The sequence below is a fragment of the Anas platyrhynchos genome, chromosome 4, assembly GCF_047663525.1.
Source record: "Anas platyrhynchos isolate ZD024472 breed Pekin duck chromosome 4, IASCAAS_PekinDuck_T2T, whole genome shotgun sequence".
In the NCBI taxonomy this organism is placed as follows: domain Eukaryota; kingdom Metazoa; phylum Chordata; class Aves; order Anseriformes; family Anatidae; genus Anas; species Anas platyrhynchos.
The window spans coordinates 38001013-38017262 of NC_092590.1; the positions used below are offsets into that span (position 1 = coordinate 38001013).

Genomic DNA, 16250 nt, shown 5'->3' on the forward strand with positions numbered 1-16250 from the left:
TCTCAGTTACATGACAGTTGAACTTCAGCCTGTCATTAACTGTAGGTTTCTTCAATCTTAACCTTCGTTTTCTTTACCATTACTTTATTTTTTCCCCGGTACTTTAGCCACTGAAAAACATGTGAAGTCAGCCTGGTTTACATTGTTTTGTGTAGTATGTTAATTAAACATTTCAAAATACCACCCACAGAAAATGCAAAAAACAAATTCTACTTTCTCTCTCTCAAACCTTCACTGTATAGAAGGGCAAAAAATGTACAACAATTGTATAAAAAACTCCTTTTTCCCCTCTGCCTTAACTTTCTCACTAATTGGGTCCAAGCTAAAGAGACGTTCCCGTGACAGAGAATCAGAACCACATTTTGGCTTGTGGTAATTTAATTGAGGTACAAGGTATTGATTAGCTTATTTATTTTTCCTCTAAATACACTTACGTTGAAATGTGAAGATTGTTGCTTAGCAGAACACGGAGGCTTATGATTTGCTTCAGTTGTTTGTAGGGTATGGGGAAGGTTTGTAGGTACCTGTAGATTCTTTTGCCAAATAACCCTGAGTGAATCTATTAGAAATTTACATACACAATGAGGGAAAAAAGAAAATGCAAAGAATTATAGTATGTAAACACTGAATTTTTCCTCTTTACATTCTCTTCTGTTATGTTCAGCTTCATTATTAGTGACAGGTACCATTTTAATTTGCAGAAAGGATTACTGAAACAACTTTCAGTAATGTATTTAGTCAGGTAGTCAGATAAATTCACAGAAACTTTGGTCATACAATATCATAAATGCAGAATATCCTGCTCTTTACATTTCCACTCCTCCAAGGTCATTCAGCTGACCTGTCACCTTCTGGTTTGGAAAGTGCTGACCCAAATTCCTCTCCTGCCCCACTGGGGGAGGAAGAAGCAGAAGCTCTCTTTGGGAGAGTCTGATGAAAGAAATAGACTTGCTCTCATGCGTAGAGCAGTACTGAACAGCATAGCTTTATAGGTGCTATGGTACTGCTGCAGCAGGAGGTGGCGTAACAGGTTGCAGTGCAGGGGAGGAGGTCTGTGGCTGTGCAAATGTGGCAGGCACCTGAAGTTCTGTGCGGATTCAGGGGCAGCAAGTGGCAGTGGTGCTTGCAAGGGCAAAGGGCCTTTCTGACAGAAGGCTTATCCCAGCCAAAGTAAGAGTCAGGGCAAAGCTAGAAACCAGTATTTTACCTGAAAGTATAATTGCTCAAGTCACTGTACCTAGGCTATTTGCAACCTCTTCCTATCTGAAGAAACTGGTTATTTCACTGAGCATTTGCTAGGATTCTTCAGTCCTGAAAATCTGTTGGATCTGGCTGCAGACAGTTCTATAGTGTTGGCCTGCTGGCTGCAATGGGTCTAGCATGTTCCTGAGAGAAGTCTGATTTACCACAGAAACCTTCCAAATCTCTATTAGCAAACACAGTAACAGGTAATTCTGATAAACTACAGGTGAGCAGGCAGACCTTTGTGTACCGTGCCTTCTGTGCTGAGCAATAGGAAGGGATGGATTTGGGATGGGAAGAGTGACTAACAGGTGGGCTTCTGATGTTGCTGTTATTCATGTGTATGTACTTAACAGAGTTAAGTAATAACATGCATTATCAGCTCATAATATGTACTACATTTAGGGTCACAGTCTTGTAAGGTGGGGAATGGGTTAGTCTTTTCTCAGGAGAAGGGTATCTGCATGGAGAGAGAGAATTAAGTGAAATGCTTAGTAGTCTACAACAGTCTGGGGGCCTGCAGGCAAAGTGTGTGGTCTCATCAGCATGGTTTAAATGGCCATTCAGTCGTAGGCAGCTCCTGTGCCCTTGTTTTCTGCTTTAGAGGTACAGTTTGTGGGGTCTCTGGGAATCCATCCGAATGGTTAGTGACTTTGGGCTTTTGTTTTTCTGAGTTAATTTTAGCAACATCTGTTGTTCAATCTTGTTCACTGTGTGCTACATAAATGCTTTTGCTAGTGTGCTGCAAAAAAGAAGGAACGCTAGGCAAGGTGGGTGGCAATTCCTTACACTTGCTCAAGCTGTACTGCCACTGAATGTCAAACCATGCCATGTTACTAGGCTGTGGCAGAGCATGTGTGGTGGCTTAGGACACAGCACTCCTTTTAGTTAGATGAATGATAAAATAATTGTATTTTAAAAAAGGAGTTGGACTGCTCCTTTAAGCTAGATTTAACCACCTATAAATTTGATGTTTGGGGTTGAATCAATTGTTTAGTTTCCTCCATAGTCCGTGGAGAAAGCAAAGTTTCTCCAGGTAAATTCATGCTACCTTCATAGGCTGGGGAATGACTGCCAACTGGTAGCAGCTAACTGTATCTTTTGACAACAGGTAACCTAGAAATATGGGTTAAATTAAATGACTATGTCTCCCTCTTGGTGAAGGCTAGCAGAATTTGCATTTGCTGTCTACTGCTTAAAATTGTTCAAGGCTGCTGTATTCCATTAATTTCATAAAACTTTGAAATAAAACCTTATGCTACTAGATGTCCAAAACTCTGTCAACAACAAAGTGGACAGATGAGATGGAATTGGTTTGCCAGAGGAGAACTGTGAGGTGAGCCACAACTTCTGATAAACCTACCTGTGTTCCTCAGGTGGATGCTGCTACTACCTACATAGTACAATCACCAGCAGGAGCTTAGTATAATAACCCATATATGGTGTTCTTGAAAATAAAAAAGAAGTCCCTAAAAGAGTAATATGGAAGATCTAAACTAAAAAATGGTAAGGGGTGGCAGGGTATTAGAAATGGGTCAGCAACCACTTAATCTAGGGCAGGTGCAGCTAGCTGAGTTTGCCTCATTGTGTCCTAACACCTGGGCTGCAATACGCAGTGGCAAAGGTGAACATATAGGATGAATTTTGCTGACTGTTATGGGAAAATTAACTTCTGGCAAAGAGATGAAAAGAGCAGTTGCAAGCAGTAAAGTGGCTCAAGCCTTGGAACAATTTGCTTTGGTGCATGAAAGCTGGAGTCATTAGCCTGTATGAGCAAAACCCTGGCTATGAGCAGATCAGTGAGGATTTTGACAGTGACTGAACTGGGACCAGGATTTCACTGTAATTACTGATTATGGCAGATGTGCAACAGTTGTGCTGCTGTTTTGGAGCTGAACAGTTTGCTTCTGGTTTGCTGGTTTATTGTTGTTGGGGTCTTTTGGTGGTTCTGTTGCTGTGTTTTGTTTTTTTTTTTTTGCCAATGCTAGAAACTGATTTATTCCTTCCCCCAGCTTTTTAGGCCTGGGAAGTGGGACTCATAAATCCCTGTGCTACTTGCTTTCAGAATGTGTGACTTAAAAAGTAGGGTTTAGTTGATGAGGATGGATGCATGAAAAGATCATTCAGGTAAATGACTGCTGTGTTCTGCATTAATTTCCTCCTCAGCCACTCAAACAATGCTTGCTGACCAAAGCCTATTAAATAACTGCATAAAATATTTGCGGATTATCTCTCAGGTACAGGAGAAAAAAAGATTAAAAAAAAAGAGGTACTTGTGGCAGGAAAGGACTTTTCTGTAAAATGTTGGTGCTGCATCAGTAGTAATACAGGCATTCTCATCTCGTGTTGACATGATAGCCATTTCTGTTTATAAATAATTCTTGGGATGATATTCTTGCATGATAGCTCTTTTCTGCTTTAAGTCTTGTTGATCTCCATGGAGCTGTGATAGTAAAAGATGAAATAATCTAGGAAAGGAGTTCACAGAACCAGTTAACTCCATCAGGAGGAGTAAAAACAACTGTTAAAATTTGAGGTCATGCCTACAGAGAAGTCTAAGCAAAAACTGTTATTTATTTGGGGAGAAAAAAAAATCACTGAGGACACTGTGTGTGTGGGGACATTGATCTATCAGAAGTCAATTTTCTGCAGCAATGTTGACGTAGCTTACCTAAAACAAGTTAGATTACTCTGCTATGGGGTCCACCCTCTAACGCAGAAGAGGAACATACTTAGGGCTTCAGCATCAGGATTTGATTCACCTTTTTCCCCTAACACCTGCTCACATCCAAAAAAATTAAAAAAAAAAAAATGCTGAAGTGTTCCACAAGAGGAGAGGAAAAATAATACTTTGATCAGCTGTACCTGTAAATCTTGGTTACTGGGTAAACACCCTGATTGCCACCTGAGTCTGTGTTGGAATGGATGACATCTGGCACCCGTTATCTTCTGGTCTTACCTGGTTTCCTTCAGAAACCATGATGCATGGAGAGGGAGAGAATAGTGACTAGCTCAGAGAACTTCCTGTAGTGAAGATGCAATCTGAGAGACTGACAGAAAAGTAGTTGAAGACTAAGAACAGAGTCTTGTTATTTTAGCTCCTTAGCATTTGTCCTAAATCTTTACAGGATCTTTCCTTCAACCACTGAGGAAAGGCTACTACTATTTATTTTTTTTATAGGAATGAAATATTAAAAGTGAGAGGGAAAAGCTCCAGTAAATTGCTCTGTACTTCTATCTGCTCAGATCACGTTCAGGGTTTAGTGTTCAGTGTTTTTTCCAAAAAGAAGCAACAATCAAAATCAGAAACCTAAACCTTAATTAAGTCTAAAACTGCAATTAGAAGAAAGGAAAAAGTGAGAGAGAGGCAAAAACACACATACAAAATAAACCGTCTCAGCTGCTATGTAGTTCTGGAAGTACTGAGTACTGAAGCTTAGCTTTCACTGGTAAAAGTTTTCCAGGCTCAAACTGAAAACAAACTATGGCATGTTTTGTCCAGTGTTTGTAGTTTAGCCTGCTGTGGATCAAGAACATTTCCACCAGTGGCAGTGGTAAGCATTCTCCAAGCTTCAATAGGAATGTACTAACAGAATTGGGCTGTTCAGAAAATGCATTAGTAACTATTGTTTTCTTTCAGATGAAGGGAGAAGAGGGAGGTAAATAAGAGCCAGTGACACAGAGTCTTTTATGCTGCAGGCTGATGGATAGGGAACTCCAGGATGCAGGTGAGTTAAGTTTAACTTTTTCTTGAAGGAACTGACTCCAACTCACAACTCCCACTTACTTTATAAAGTGTGGCTATATTGCCTGATGCTCGGCTATGTAGGATGGGGAAACTTGTTGAGGAAAATGGCCTACCACAATTCTGGATTCTGCCCTAGAGCTGAGACTACAAAAGGAACTATTTTAACTTTTTTTTTTTTTTTTTTGTGCATTTCATATGAGGCTCTTTCTCCCTCTCAAGCATATGTTTACCTAAGCAGTGCTACTGCTATGACCAACTGCTAACAAAATCAACTGAACAAGTAGAAGGTGCAGACCTGGGAAAATCACTCCACACTTTCAGTGGTAAAAGTAGCAATTTTCTTTATGTTCAGTATATGGTCATCAAAAAGGTTGTAAAAATAGTAGAACTACAAAAGATTAGTAGTGACAACTGAACACTTGGCTCCTGAATCCAGGGTGTGTTGGCACCTTTAGAGTCAAGTGACTCCTTTATTTTCGGTATGTGTCTTCTAATTCAGAACTTAAAAACCCACTGGTTTAGGATTGTACTGACTATTGCAAGCTATTGAGTTACAATGGCATAATGAGGTACCTGACTGTGTGCTGTTCTCATCTCTGGCACATTTGAAGTGAAACAAAGGTATTTTAGTCTAACACATTGTACTTGCCATTTTAACAGTCTAAGAGGGTGTCCAAGAGCAGTTAGGAAAGTTCAGCTGATGAGCAGCAATTTATGAAACCATAGTAATTTATCATATGAGATTATCTATATCCTAATTCTTGTGTCTAATTCTTTCTCTAATCCTGCTCTGGAGGGTATGAATTTTAGCAGCAGTTGCTCTCTGTGCTTTCCTGATGGATAATAATGTTGCATGAATATCTTGAAAGGAAAAGGTGTGAGATTAGTGGGTAAAATTTGTATGTCCACTAGAGTCCCATTTGCATCTTCTGTGTTAATAATGAGCAGAAGTGCTATTGCTAAGCCCACATGAGAACAGCCCAAGCGTTCGAGTTCAGTGGCAGATCTGATACAGGGCTGGATGAGGGAAGCTCGTGAGGTGGAAAAGTGTTGAGGAACTGCAGCTTTGGCTCACAGGGAGTCCAGTAGGGTACGTGGGGCAATTTCAGAAGTGCACATGGACATGCTGTGCTACCGTGCTGTTTCCTCTAAAACACTGCTACTCCTCTCCTAATTTAATAGGGAAAGGTTGGCTGCAAAACATAGCATCCAGAAGCACATGGTGAGCCTTGCAAACAAACTACGAAACAGCTTGTTATTTTTAAGATGGTGTTGGATTCTCCTAAGCTGTTTTCCCCTACTGCTTGTATTAATTTACTCAAAAGCTGACAGTGCTACAGTTTCCACAACATAGTAGCTAAAGGCCTGCCTGAAATTTGGTTCTAATTGTCTCATTTGTTGTGATTCAGCATATTTAGCATTAAGGAGCAGAAGCAGTAACGTATGGTTACATGTTCCCGGGGGACTAGTTTTGGTGCTTTTATTTTATTTTTTTTTCTTTTATATATATATATTTTTAAATGTTATCTTTTCGGCACTGTTTTAACACAGAGGACACTAAACGTTTCCTCAGCACGCAGCGCGGTTCCCTCAGGCGCCCCCTGACAGACCAAAGCCCGCAGTGGGGCAGGCCGAAGGTAGGGCGGGCATCGCCTCAATATCGCGACACAAGGCACGGGGGGGGCACATCCTTCGGTGTCACAGCCCGTGGCGACCCGCCCTGCCCCTCTCCTCTCCTCACAGCCGCCGGGGGCGGTTCCCCGGGGCCGGGGGGAGGCCTCCAGCGCCCCGCCGCGGCCCGGCGGCCGGCCCGGCCCCGCCGAGCCCCCCGGCGCCCCTCACGCAGCCTCGGGAGGGAGGCGGGGAAAATGGCGGGAGGGGAGCCCGCAGGGGCTGCGCCAGGTGCTGCCTCGCCTCACCTCACCTGAGGCGGTGTCCTCCTGGGGAGAGGCATCAACGCGGCGTGTTGGGTGTTATGAGGCGGCCGTGGCTTGGGCTGGTGGAGTCATCGGCTTGTTCTTGCTGGTCAGGTGTAAAACAGACCCGAACTTGTGCAGGAATGTTATTTCTGCACCCGTTAATAAGTCACCGTTGTACCTTCAGCATTCTTAACCTTATGACTAGGAAACAAGTATTGGCCTGCCACCTAATCCTGCGTTTGTGACTTTGTCATCCTCTGTTGACACAGCCTTTTCCTTCAGCAGATTTTCTCCCTTACGCAAGAAGGATTTTTAATGCAGGAGTTAAGGTGTTCTGTATTTTAAAGGACAGGTGAGCAAGGCCTGCAGTGTTGCCTGGGTCTTGCACAGCGTCGGCCAAGAAAGAACCACCTTCACTCCAAGCATCTGCTAGTATAGTTGCCTCAGTCTGGGTCCTGAGGCTGTACAGTCCCTTGGGGCAGAGCTCTGAAGGCTAAGGGTTGTAATTCTTGACTACATGACAAAATCGCGTCTTACCGCTTTTTGTATACAATAGCTTTACTGTGCCAGTCAAGACCTGAGGCTTGGTTGTACGAGGAGCAGCTAAAAACAATGGGACGCTCAGTATTAAGGAGAGTATCACAGGGGACAGTGCTGCTGAGATAAAGGGAGCCTTTAACAGGTCCTGGAGATTCTCAGTTTGTCTGAGAAAGTCAAGTTTTTTTTTTTTTTTTTTTTGCTTTTTTTTTTTTTTTTTTTTTTTGCCTTTTTAAATGTATCTAGTTCCAGATAATTTGTTGTACTATTCTTTTTAATAATATAGATGCACTGAGAGCATAAACAGGACTTTTGGTAAAAAGGCCATGTGTTGTGATGATCTGAAACATTGTCAGCAATGGAGGATGACAGTTTTTGTATTTTGATGTTATTCAATGGAGAGTGTGATGAGCTTTCTACATCTTTAATAATCTGATTAAAAGTTATTGATTGGAGGGAAGTAAGTGGGAGTCAGACTTGATTAACATACCCAGTTGAGCAGCAGGTGTAAATACATCTGATGTGGTATTGCCAAGTATGAGGACTGGAAGGTTGCAGGAATCCTATATAAGCCCTGAACAGGAGAGTTCCTCTCCTATTTTCTACATTATCCTTCTCCACAGAGCAGATTTCCTTTTACAGTAGGATCAGAAAGACATTCTACACCGCTTCTTTCTAATCTTGTCTCTGCTGTGGTGCCTTCTTCAGCTGTTTTCCCTTAGAAAGCTTGCATTTGAGTACCTTCGTGGCCCTCTTCCCAATTGTTTTGCTACTCAGCTGATAATTTAAAAGCCACTGACTTTGCTTTTTATCCCCATGTAAATGAAAGCATCCTAGTACCTCCTTTCTGAGTTTCCCAAGTTGACTCTTACGTGGTTCATGAAAGAAGCAGCCAAAATGTGTTGTGTTTTGTTGCTGTTTTTCCCTTGTTGTTTGCACTGTGAGGTACAGGCCACCTAACTTCATAATTATTGAGACCAGGAAGGTTTATTAGTTTTATCTCGGTTGCCATTCAGTACCTTAGAATGAACAGAACTTCCCAAATATAATAAAATTTCCAAGAAAACCCAACAAAAACATCTTAAAACTGATAGGCTTGCACAAGCCAACTGCCTTGTTGGACCCCTTCTCTAATAGTCATTTGCTTTGACTTTTCCCTGTTACCACCTGCCTGATGACCTTCACAAGACGAAGTGGGCTTAATACTCCAGCTGGGCAGGGAATATGTCCTGTTCAGGCTTCTGCCAGTGCCTGTAGATTTGACCTGTGTGAAATCCTCACAGAGTATAAAAATATGGAAAAAATACTTCTCCCTTTACTTTAAGAACACTTCCGCTTTTCTCTTCCCCACGTTAATACAAAAATGTGTTTTCTGTTGCACACATGCAAAGGGATAAACAGATATTCACTCAAATGCTTTCTAGTACATTCTTCCATTTTCCGACCATCAGTTCTTCAATCTCACAGTTGATTTTCTATTGGGAAGCAAATAGAGGGGCAAAGCCCCTGCCCCACAGCTCTGTCATTTTGTTTGTTGCTCCAGGTAGGGGGGAAAGAGATGTGTGAGAGCATGTTGCCTGGGTCCGTTACTCCCTCTGCAGGCAAGAGCACGCCACTTTTGCAGAGATGCACCAGCGTCTCTATGCAGTGCGAGCACCTTGGGTCTTGGATAGCACTGCTGGAATCAGCAGGTGTTTCTCAATGTGCAGCAGCAGCAGTATCTGTCCAAAAATCTAAATGATATCAAGTGTAACAATAAATTAAATTGTGTAGCTCATGAATTGTATATGTATCTTCCATGAAATAGGAACCTCTAGGGCACGCAGCCAACGTATATGAGAGCATAAAGGAGGAAATTGTATGCCTACTGGTAAAAGAAGTGAATTGCACAAAGGAAGAATGAGTGCAGGTTAGCAAGAAAAGCAACAAATTAAAAAATACATATTCTTGTGTTCAGACGGAATTTTCTGGGTTTCTTGATTCATGCGTGTTGCCTCTTATGTATCCTGTTGGTGGGCACTACTGAAAGGCATCTGGCTCCTTCATCTTCATTCCCACCCCTCACACTTCTCTATATATAGAGAACATCCTCCTGAGACATCTTTTCTCTAGCCTAAGCAGCTGCAGCTCTTTCAGCCTCTCTTTATAGGACAGATGCTCCAGTCCCATAGTCCTCTTTGTGGCCCTGTGCTGAACTCACTCCAGCACATCTGTATCTTTCAGATAGCAGGGAGCCCGGAATGGGACACAGCATTCCACTTGCAGCCTCACCGGTGCATAGGAAAGGTGTGAGATTGCTTCCCTTGACCTGTTGGCAACATTCCTCCTAGTGAGGCTGAGTGGCCTGTAGTTCCCTGGACTCTCTTACCTCCTCTTGTTGCAGACAGGAGTGACGTTTGCTGTCTTCCAGTTTTCAGGAACCTCTCCCAGTAGCCGTGACCTTTGTAGGATAATCAAGAAAGATGCTGCAGTGACATCAGCCTGCTCCCTCAGCACTTGTGGGTGCAGCCCATCAGGCCCTGCAGACTTCCATAAATCCAGCTTAAGTGCTTCCTAACTTGGTCCTCCTCCACTAAGAGCAAATCTGCCTTGTTCCAGATTTTCCCTCTGGGTTCAGGGACCTGGGATTCCTGAAGGCCAATTTTACTGGTAAAGGCAAGGAAGGCATTTCAGCTTTCCCTTTCATGCTTTATGTGCTGTATTACTCAGCATCATGATCACTGCAGCCTGTTACTTAGTCTTGCAATATTCTCTTCTAAAACTTCTAAGCTTCTGTTTTCTTGCAAGGCACTCAAACTTACCCTATAGAGAGAGAATGGGACTGTAGGCCTCTTCTAGGCTTAAAAATAATTCAGGAGATGGGATCTCCTTGCTGGACACCAGAGCTTTGTGCAACCAGTCCTTTAAGAAAACTCTCAAAAGCTCACCTGCTGGTGCTGTTCTCACCAGTCGCTAAGAAAGATGTATTTCTGACAAATACTTACATAACTACCCTTGTCCTTTCGCAGGAGAAATAAATAGTTGTAATTTTTAATAAATATTTAATGCTTCTCTGATCAACTAGTAAACTGAGATGGAGCAAGTAGCTCCTCTTCTACAGGACAAGAGTGGAAACATTTTAGTCACGTTTCCTCAAATATACTCTCATAGGTAGAAATGATGATTTAGAGCTAGCATTTCATAAATTATGATACAGGTGTAAAAATAAGAGACTTCAAGGCAAAGAAAACGACAGGTTTCTTGGCCTTGCCATTTGTTTCTGTCTTAAAAGGAAAACAGTAACTCCCAATGTATGTGTGACCATTCTGAGTCAAGGAGTTGAACACACAGGTGTTTGCCTTTTCCTGAGGCATACAAAGCTCCCTAGCTACTGAGTACTCAATTGATATTTTCCTCTCAAGGTTCTCCTGTGGAACCTTGCACTTCCCACCTGTTCCCTTGTGCTGCTTTCCCTTTCTCTAAAAGCCACGCTTCAATCCCTGTGGCACTGTTTGCTGTCTCTCCTCTTGTTATGTAGCTGCATCCCTCAGCTTTCTTGTGTGGAAATGTAAGCTGCTTCCCTCCAGTCATCACTTCTTCCCCTTTCTTCCTACTCGTGAAGTTGCGTGCTACTCCATGTGTGATTTTTCACTATTATTAGCCTACTTCTCATGGACAAATAATTTGCATCTTTCTGTAAACTACAAACTTGAAAACATTGGGTGGCCCTGGTGCTGAAAAGTAGGGGCTAGAAACAGTACGTCTGTCAAACTGCGTGAGCAGGAGTTGAGGAGACTAGACTATTCCTAGTACCTCAAAAGACAAATAACCTTTTCCTCTGTGCTGTTTGGCACGACGGGGAAGTGCCAAAGCAAGGAGATACTCCCTCCAGGAGGGGACCGGCCACATGACTTCATTCTCAGCAGGCAGCGGTGACAGCAGGCTGACTTGCAACCCAAACCCTCCTGCCTGCCAGGGGGTGAGGGCTGATTACTGAGGACATGTGGCATGGTGAAATGTAGCTGAATGCCATGTGAAATTCATCACACCAGGCAGGTGAAGTCCGCTAGGAGCTTGAGCTCCCCATACTCCTCCTGTCCCTTACCTGCATGTGTTTCCTTTCCCTGGGAATGTAAGATCTCAGCACCGCCATGTTTTCTTGTCTTCCAATTGCCCTTCTATTCTCTCTCACCCTTCTTTAAATTACTGAGGTGTCGGGAAGAGGGCATAGTTGGCTTAGTACTGCTAAAGTCTACTATGCCTGCCTTCTTTGCTGCTGGTAACACGCTATGTCAGAGGGAGCGGGCAATGAGTTTGGTAAATGCACAGTCCTAGATGGTAGATAAGCCCCTTGGGAGCTTGCCAGTTCTCGAGGTCCAGAGCAGTCTCAGTATTACTCCAGTGTTTTAACACAAAGCTAGCTAGTGAATTGAGAAACCAGAATTGATTTCCCCGAGGAATTTGCCACCTTGCTGGTGCAGTAGAAACTCTGCCTCTCAAAGTATATGTAACAAGGTGTTTAAGAACTTAGACACACTTTCATTTAGCAAACAGCTGTGGCTTAAAATGCTGTTGCCTTTCTACTAAACTAAGCTGCAAGACTTCACCCTGAAGCAGATGAGGAGGCCAAATGCACTCTGCTCTGCCAGTGTGGGGGTGGAAGCAGTTAGCTCCTCCAAGAGGGTGGTAATGCCTTAAACCATGGCAGGTGTTTGCTAATGGGCATGTGCCTAGATCTTCAGCTAACCAGTGACTAACAGGAGGCTAAGTGGAAACAAAATGATGGAAGGAATGTTTTTGGTCTCATTCTGATTTAACTTAAACCACTCTTAAGATGGGTAAAGCTACTGGTTTCAATGTCTTTAAGTGAGAATGGAAAATGATGAAAAAAGATCAAGGCAAATATATTTATATATTTCATTCACATTTGTAACTGTAATAGCCTTGAACTAAGTGTTCTGGTTTCCTTTTGACATAAATTATTTTCATCAGTTCAGAAGATGCTTAGTATTTCAGGTTGCAAAATGTGAAATCGAGTCTGTATACTTAAGTTGTAGTTTGTAAGATGTTGCTGGTTTGGATTCTAGGGAAAAATTTTGTATCTCATGGATCTGTAAGTTAAAGGCTGATAGTTAAAGGCTCAAGTGAGGTTTGTTTGTTTTTTTCAAAACATGCTTACAGAAAAAGGGCATGAAGAGGTAGTATAGTGAATTATGTAAGTAAGCAGCCAACTGCACTCCTGGTTATTAAAATCAGAAGATCTCCTTGGTAAATCTGAAGGAACATCATCACTGTAGTTGAGTAGCAACTGTGTCTCTAGGCCTCTAGTCTGTGTATTTCTGGCCAGCAGACCCCAGGATTATTCAACATCATGGGTTTAAGGCTAACAGCCTTTAGTATTGTGTTGTGTTGTGGTGGTTTGTTTGTTTGTTTTCTGTTTTAATTGGAATTAGGAGCTATATCACCTTTCCTAAGTAGTGTCCGATCCTAGCAGCTGGAACATGTAAACACTGTAATTCTGCTGAAGGGATTAACATTCTGAACTTGCATTGCAACTAGAAGCAGCTTATGCTGAAATTATTATAAAATGATTATGGCTAGTTTGTTTACCAGGGTCTGGACAATATTCTGACAAAGCTGGCTGTGGTTTAGCTAAGAGATGCAGAATGCATTGCACTCTTCCTTCCTGATGCCTCCCTGCTCTGAGGCTGCAAGACCATAGGGGAATTTGTGAGGTTTGGGATCTTGGAGAACATTTCTGCTGCAGTGTGTTCTCTGCTCACAATCGTGGCATAAGCAAATGAAGAGTCAGAAGAGTACTGCCAGTGATTTCAGTGGTTCCAAAAAGACTTTTTGTCCAGTTTGCTTTCCTTGCCTGTGGTCCTTGCATTATGTTTTCCATTTAAGAGACAAAGAGGTTAAAAACTTTGGGGAAGGAGAACTGGGTTGCCTCTTTCAAAAGCTAAAGCCTCTTTGTGGTTTAGGATCCACTGGTTATGCAACTCTGCCTCCCACTTTGTAACTGTTTATTATCTGTCCCAAGGTGATAATCATCTGATAATGACTTCTGATCATTGTTTATTGGCCTTTGTGAAACCAGTCAGTGGCCTTGACAGTTATTAACTTGTCATTATTTATTATTATTACAAATTGGTGCTTAATGTTGTTAGCTTACAGAGCACTTGCAAACAAGGATGGTGGTATCCATGATCCTATGAATCCTATGGATTTGTTTGTCCCCTTGTGTTTGCTTCTCAAACACTTTAGAGCAAGAAGTTTGCAACCTAATCTTGTTTGCAGGATTGATTCATTGTTACTGTTCAGTGTAGAAATATTGACCTCAATTAAAAGAGGAGGAGTTTAGGCTATTGATAACCTTCCTCCAAGAGGTGTGGGAAGGAGTGTGATTTTGATGGAAAGCAGGGTGCCTGGTTAGATATTGAAGATACGGAGGCTATAGGCAAATACCTTTGTTCAGCAGGAATTAATCTAAAGATACAAGTAGCATTGAAGAGAGTCTGTATATCTTTGCATACACAGAGGGATGCAGCAATACTTTTGGTGGGCTGTGCTTTGAGCAGAGGTGGCCTGGTACCGTAGTTACCATAGTCTGGTGGCTTGGGGCCCAGGAACTGGATATGATGGCCTTTTTTTCTTTTTTTCCTCAGTGCAGTTTTATTTTTTCTTTCAAGCTGACCTTGACAACAGAATTCTTTAAAGTTTCAAAGAATAAAGCAAGGCCACCAGTTAGTTTTTAGGTTTGTGTTTAGCAACCTTTTCAAGTGTTTATTACGTTATATGAAGGTAGTTTGGATGCTAGATAACCTGCAAAGGTTTTCAGAGCATTACATCATTTATTACTGTGTAAAACCCTATTTACTCAATTTGTTTCATTTTTCTCATGTGTAAGTGAAGAAAATATTTACTCTGTTCAAAAGTGGTTTCTGGGGCTGAACTTAATTCATATGTGTAACTAGGGTTGGTGTTTGGAAGGTGCCATACGATCATTACTTATTAATAGCAGGACCTGCAGAGGCAATGCATTATTTATATTATGTTATCTGTGGAAGGCTTGCAACTATTTTTTTGTGTTTGGACTAGAAATGTTCAAAAGTATGGTCAGCCAACTTCTTTCTTTTTCCTGCTCTACCACCAAACATGTAATGGCAGACTATTTTTAAATGGCATTATGTCCTAAGTCATCTTCCTTAAACCACTGTATAAAAGCATGTAAATTTAGACCTGGTGTCTTTGATTTCAGTGTGATTGCTGGATGCGATGTTTTAAGTAGGACAATGTGTGGAGTAGTGCAATTAACCAGGAGAGGGACGAAGAACGAAGCCGTTCCCATATAGACTACTTCCAGGCATGGGATTAGAAACTCTTTAAAGCTGAAGTATGAAGTGTTTCCCCGATAGTTCATTCAGCCATTGGGATTTCTTTCACTGCCGAGCAGGTTTAAGGCTTGGCCCTCTAAACCCTTCGTCAAACTGTTGGGAGATGTGTTGAGGCCAAGGTCATCTTCAGAGATGTGGTGCTGCTCTGTCGCTTGCCAGCTCCCGTGGCGCTCTCAGAGAGCTGTGTTCCCCCAGTGTCCTCCCTGCAGCCGCCTTAACTCCCCTGAAGGGGGGTTCAAATGACGGAGGGGAGAAAATTAGCATATTGTAAATGAATGCTGACGCTGTCAGCATTAATTTATGCCAGAAATGGGTGAGGAGTAGAGGGTGGAAGAGAGTGATGATGCAGAAAGCAGTATTTTTCTGACATCCCATTCTCCACAGAGCACCTGGAGAAGGGCTGCCACAGAGGTGGATGGCAGCACGAGGCAGGACTCGTCCCTTTCTGGGGCAGCTGCCTTGCGGCCTCCTGTGTGGGTAGGGGTGTCCAGACAGACAGGGAGCCATTGCCTGCAAAGCTGGCTTAGTTAACACAATTGCCATTGGAGTGGTTCTAAAAGAAAATAAAGAAGGGTTTAGTGCTGTTAAATTAACAAAGTTATGTTGCTTAAAGTCCCTGGCATGTCAAAATTGAGATTTGTGTGCAATAATAATAAAAAAAATGGCCCTGATATTTTTGGTTAATATTACTAATGCTATACAAATCTCCAAAGCCAGCGTAATCTGGAGAACTGAAGGCAAAGACAGGACTTGAGTACTCTGGGACTTGTTACTCTGGTATACTTGGTCATGAGTAAGTAGGTGTAAGGTATCTGTTTGGATTCATCTCCAGCCCTGTATCACTCCGTTATGTACTTCTGTTTTTGGCTTCTGGATTAAAAGTAAATACACTTCTCCATGAAAACGAAGTATTTTAGCCATATCGGGAAATGAGAAACCAGCTGTAGTCAGGAGGCGTGTGTCTTGTTTCAGAAGTCTCACCTTCTCTGTGCGTTTGGTTTTAACCTCAGAACTGTACTCACAGCAGGGAACCTCAGGTTCTCTCCTATGAGCCTAATCTCTTAAATCTTTGTTTTTCCCTGCGTGGAAGAGGCAACTGTGCTGTGAAATGGGTGTAATATTATTTGAAACCTTTCTAGCAAGAGGTGATTAAGTGCTGAGGTGACTGTTTAAAAGACATAGGCTGCAAGCCTACCGTTTTGAGCTTTCCTAGACAGTTGTTTATAAAAATTAAAGTATTTTGAAGTTAGGATAAAATATGGTGTGATAAAATGATGAGTCAGGTTGTCAAAAGCAACCAACCTAACAGGTACACATGGGAGAATAATGCCATTTTTTGTTTTAGTTGCAACATCTGACTCATGATTTCAATTATGTATTCTGCGAAGTTCAAAGTTTCCTTACACAAAGCGAGAGCTATATGAAACA

The 16250-nt window shown here is 42.2% G+C and overlaps 1 protein-coding gene across 9 annotated transcripts in view; it reads left to right on the forward strand.

Moving 5' to 3' along the window:
* The window catches only part of ZNF827 (zinc finger protein 827), a 163867-nt gene that overhangs the window by 43019 nt on the left and 104598 nt on the right, over window positions 1–16250 (forward strand). For 6 of the 9 annotated variants that reach the window (XM_072037410.1, XM_072037409.1, XM_072037412.1 and 3 more), the window contains one exon: window positions 4883–4970. In XM_072037410.1, the coding sequence (XP_071893511.1) occupies window positions 4946–4970 (25 nt within the window). In that variant the 5' untranslated portion in view covers window positions 4883–4945. Of the gene's footprint in view, window positions 1–1866; window positions 1886–1994; window positions 2013–4217; window positions 4797–4882; window positions 4971–16250 lie in introns of those variants that run through there. The other 3 variants (XM_021268969.4, XM_021268970.4, XM_013094892.5) reach the window with 3 other exon arrangements.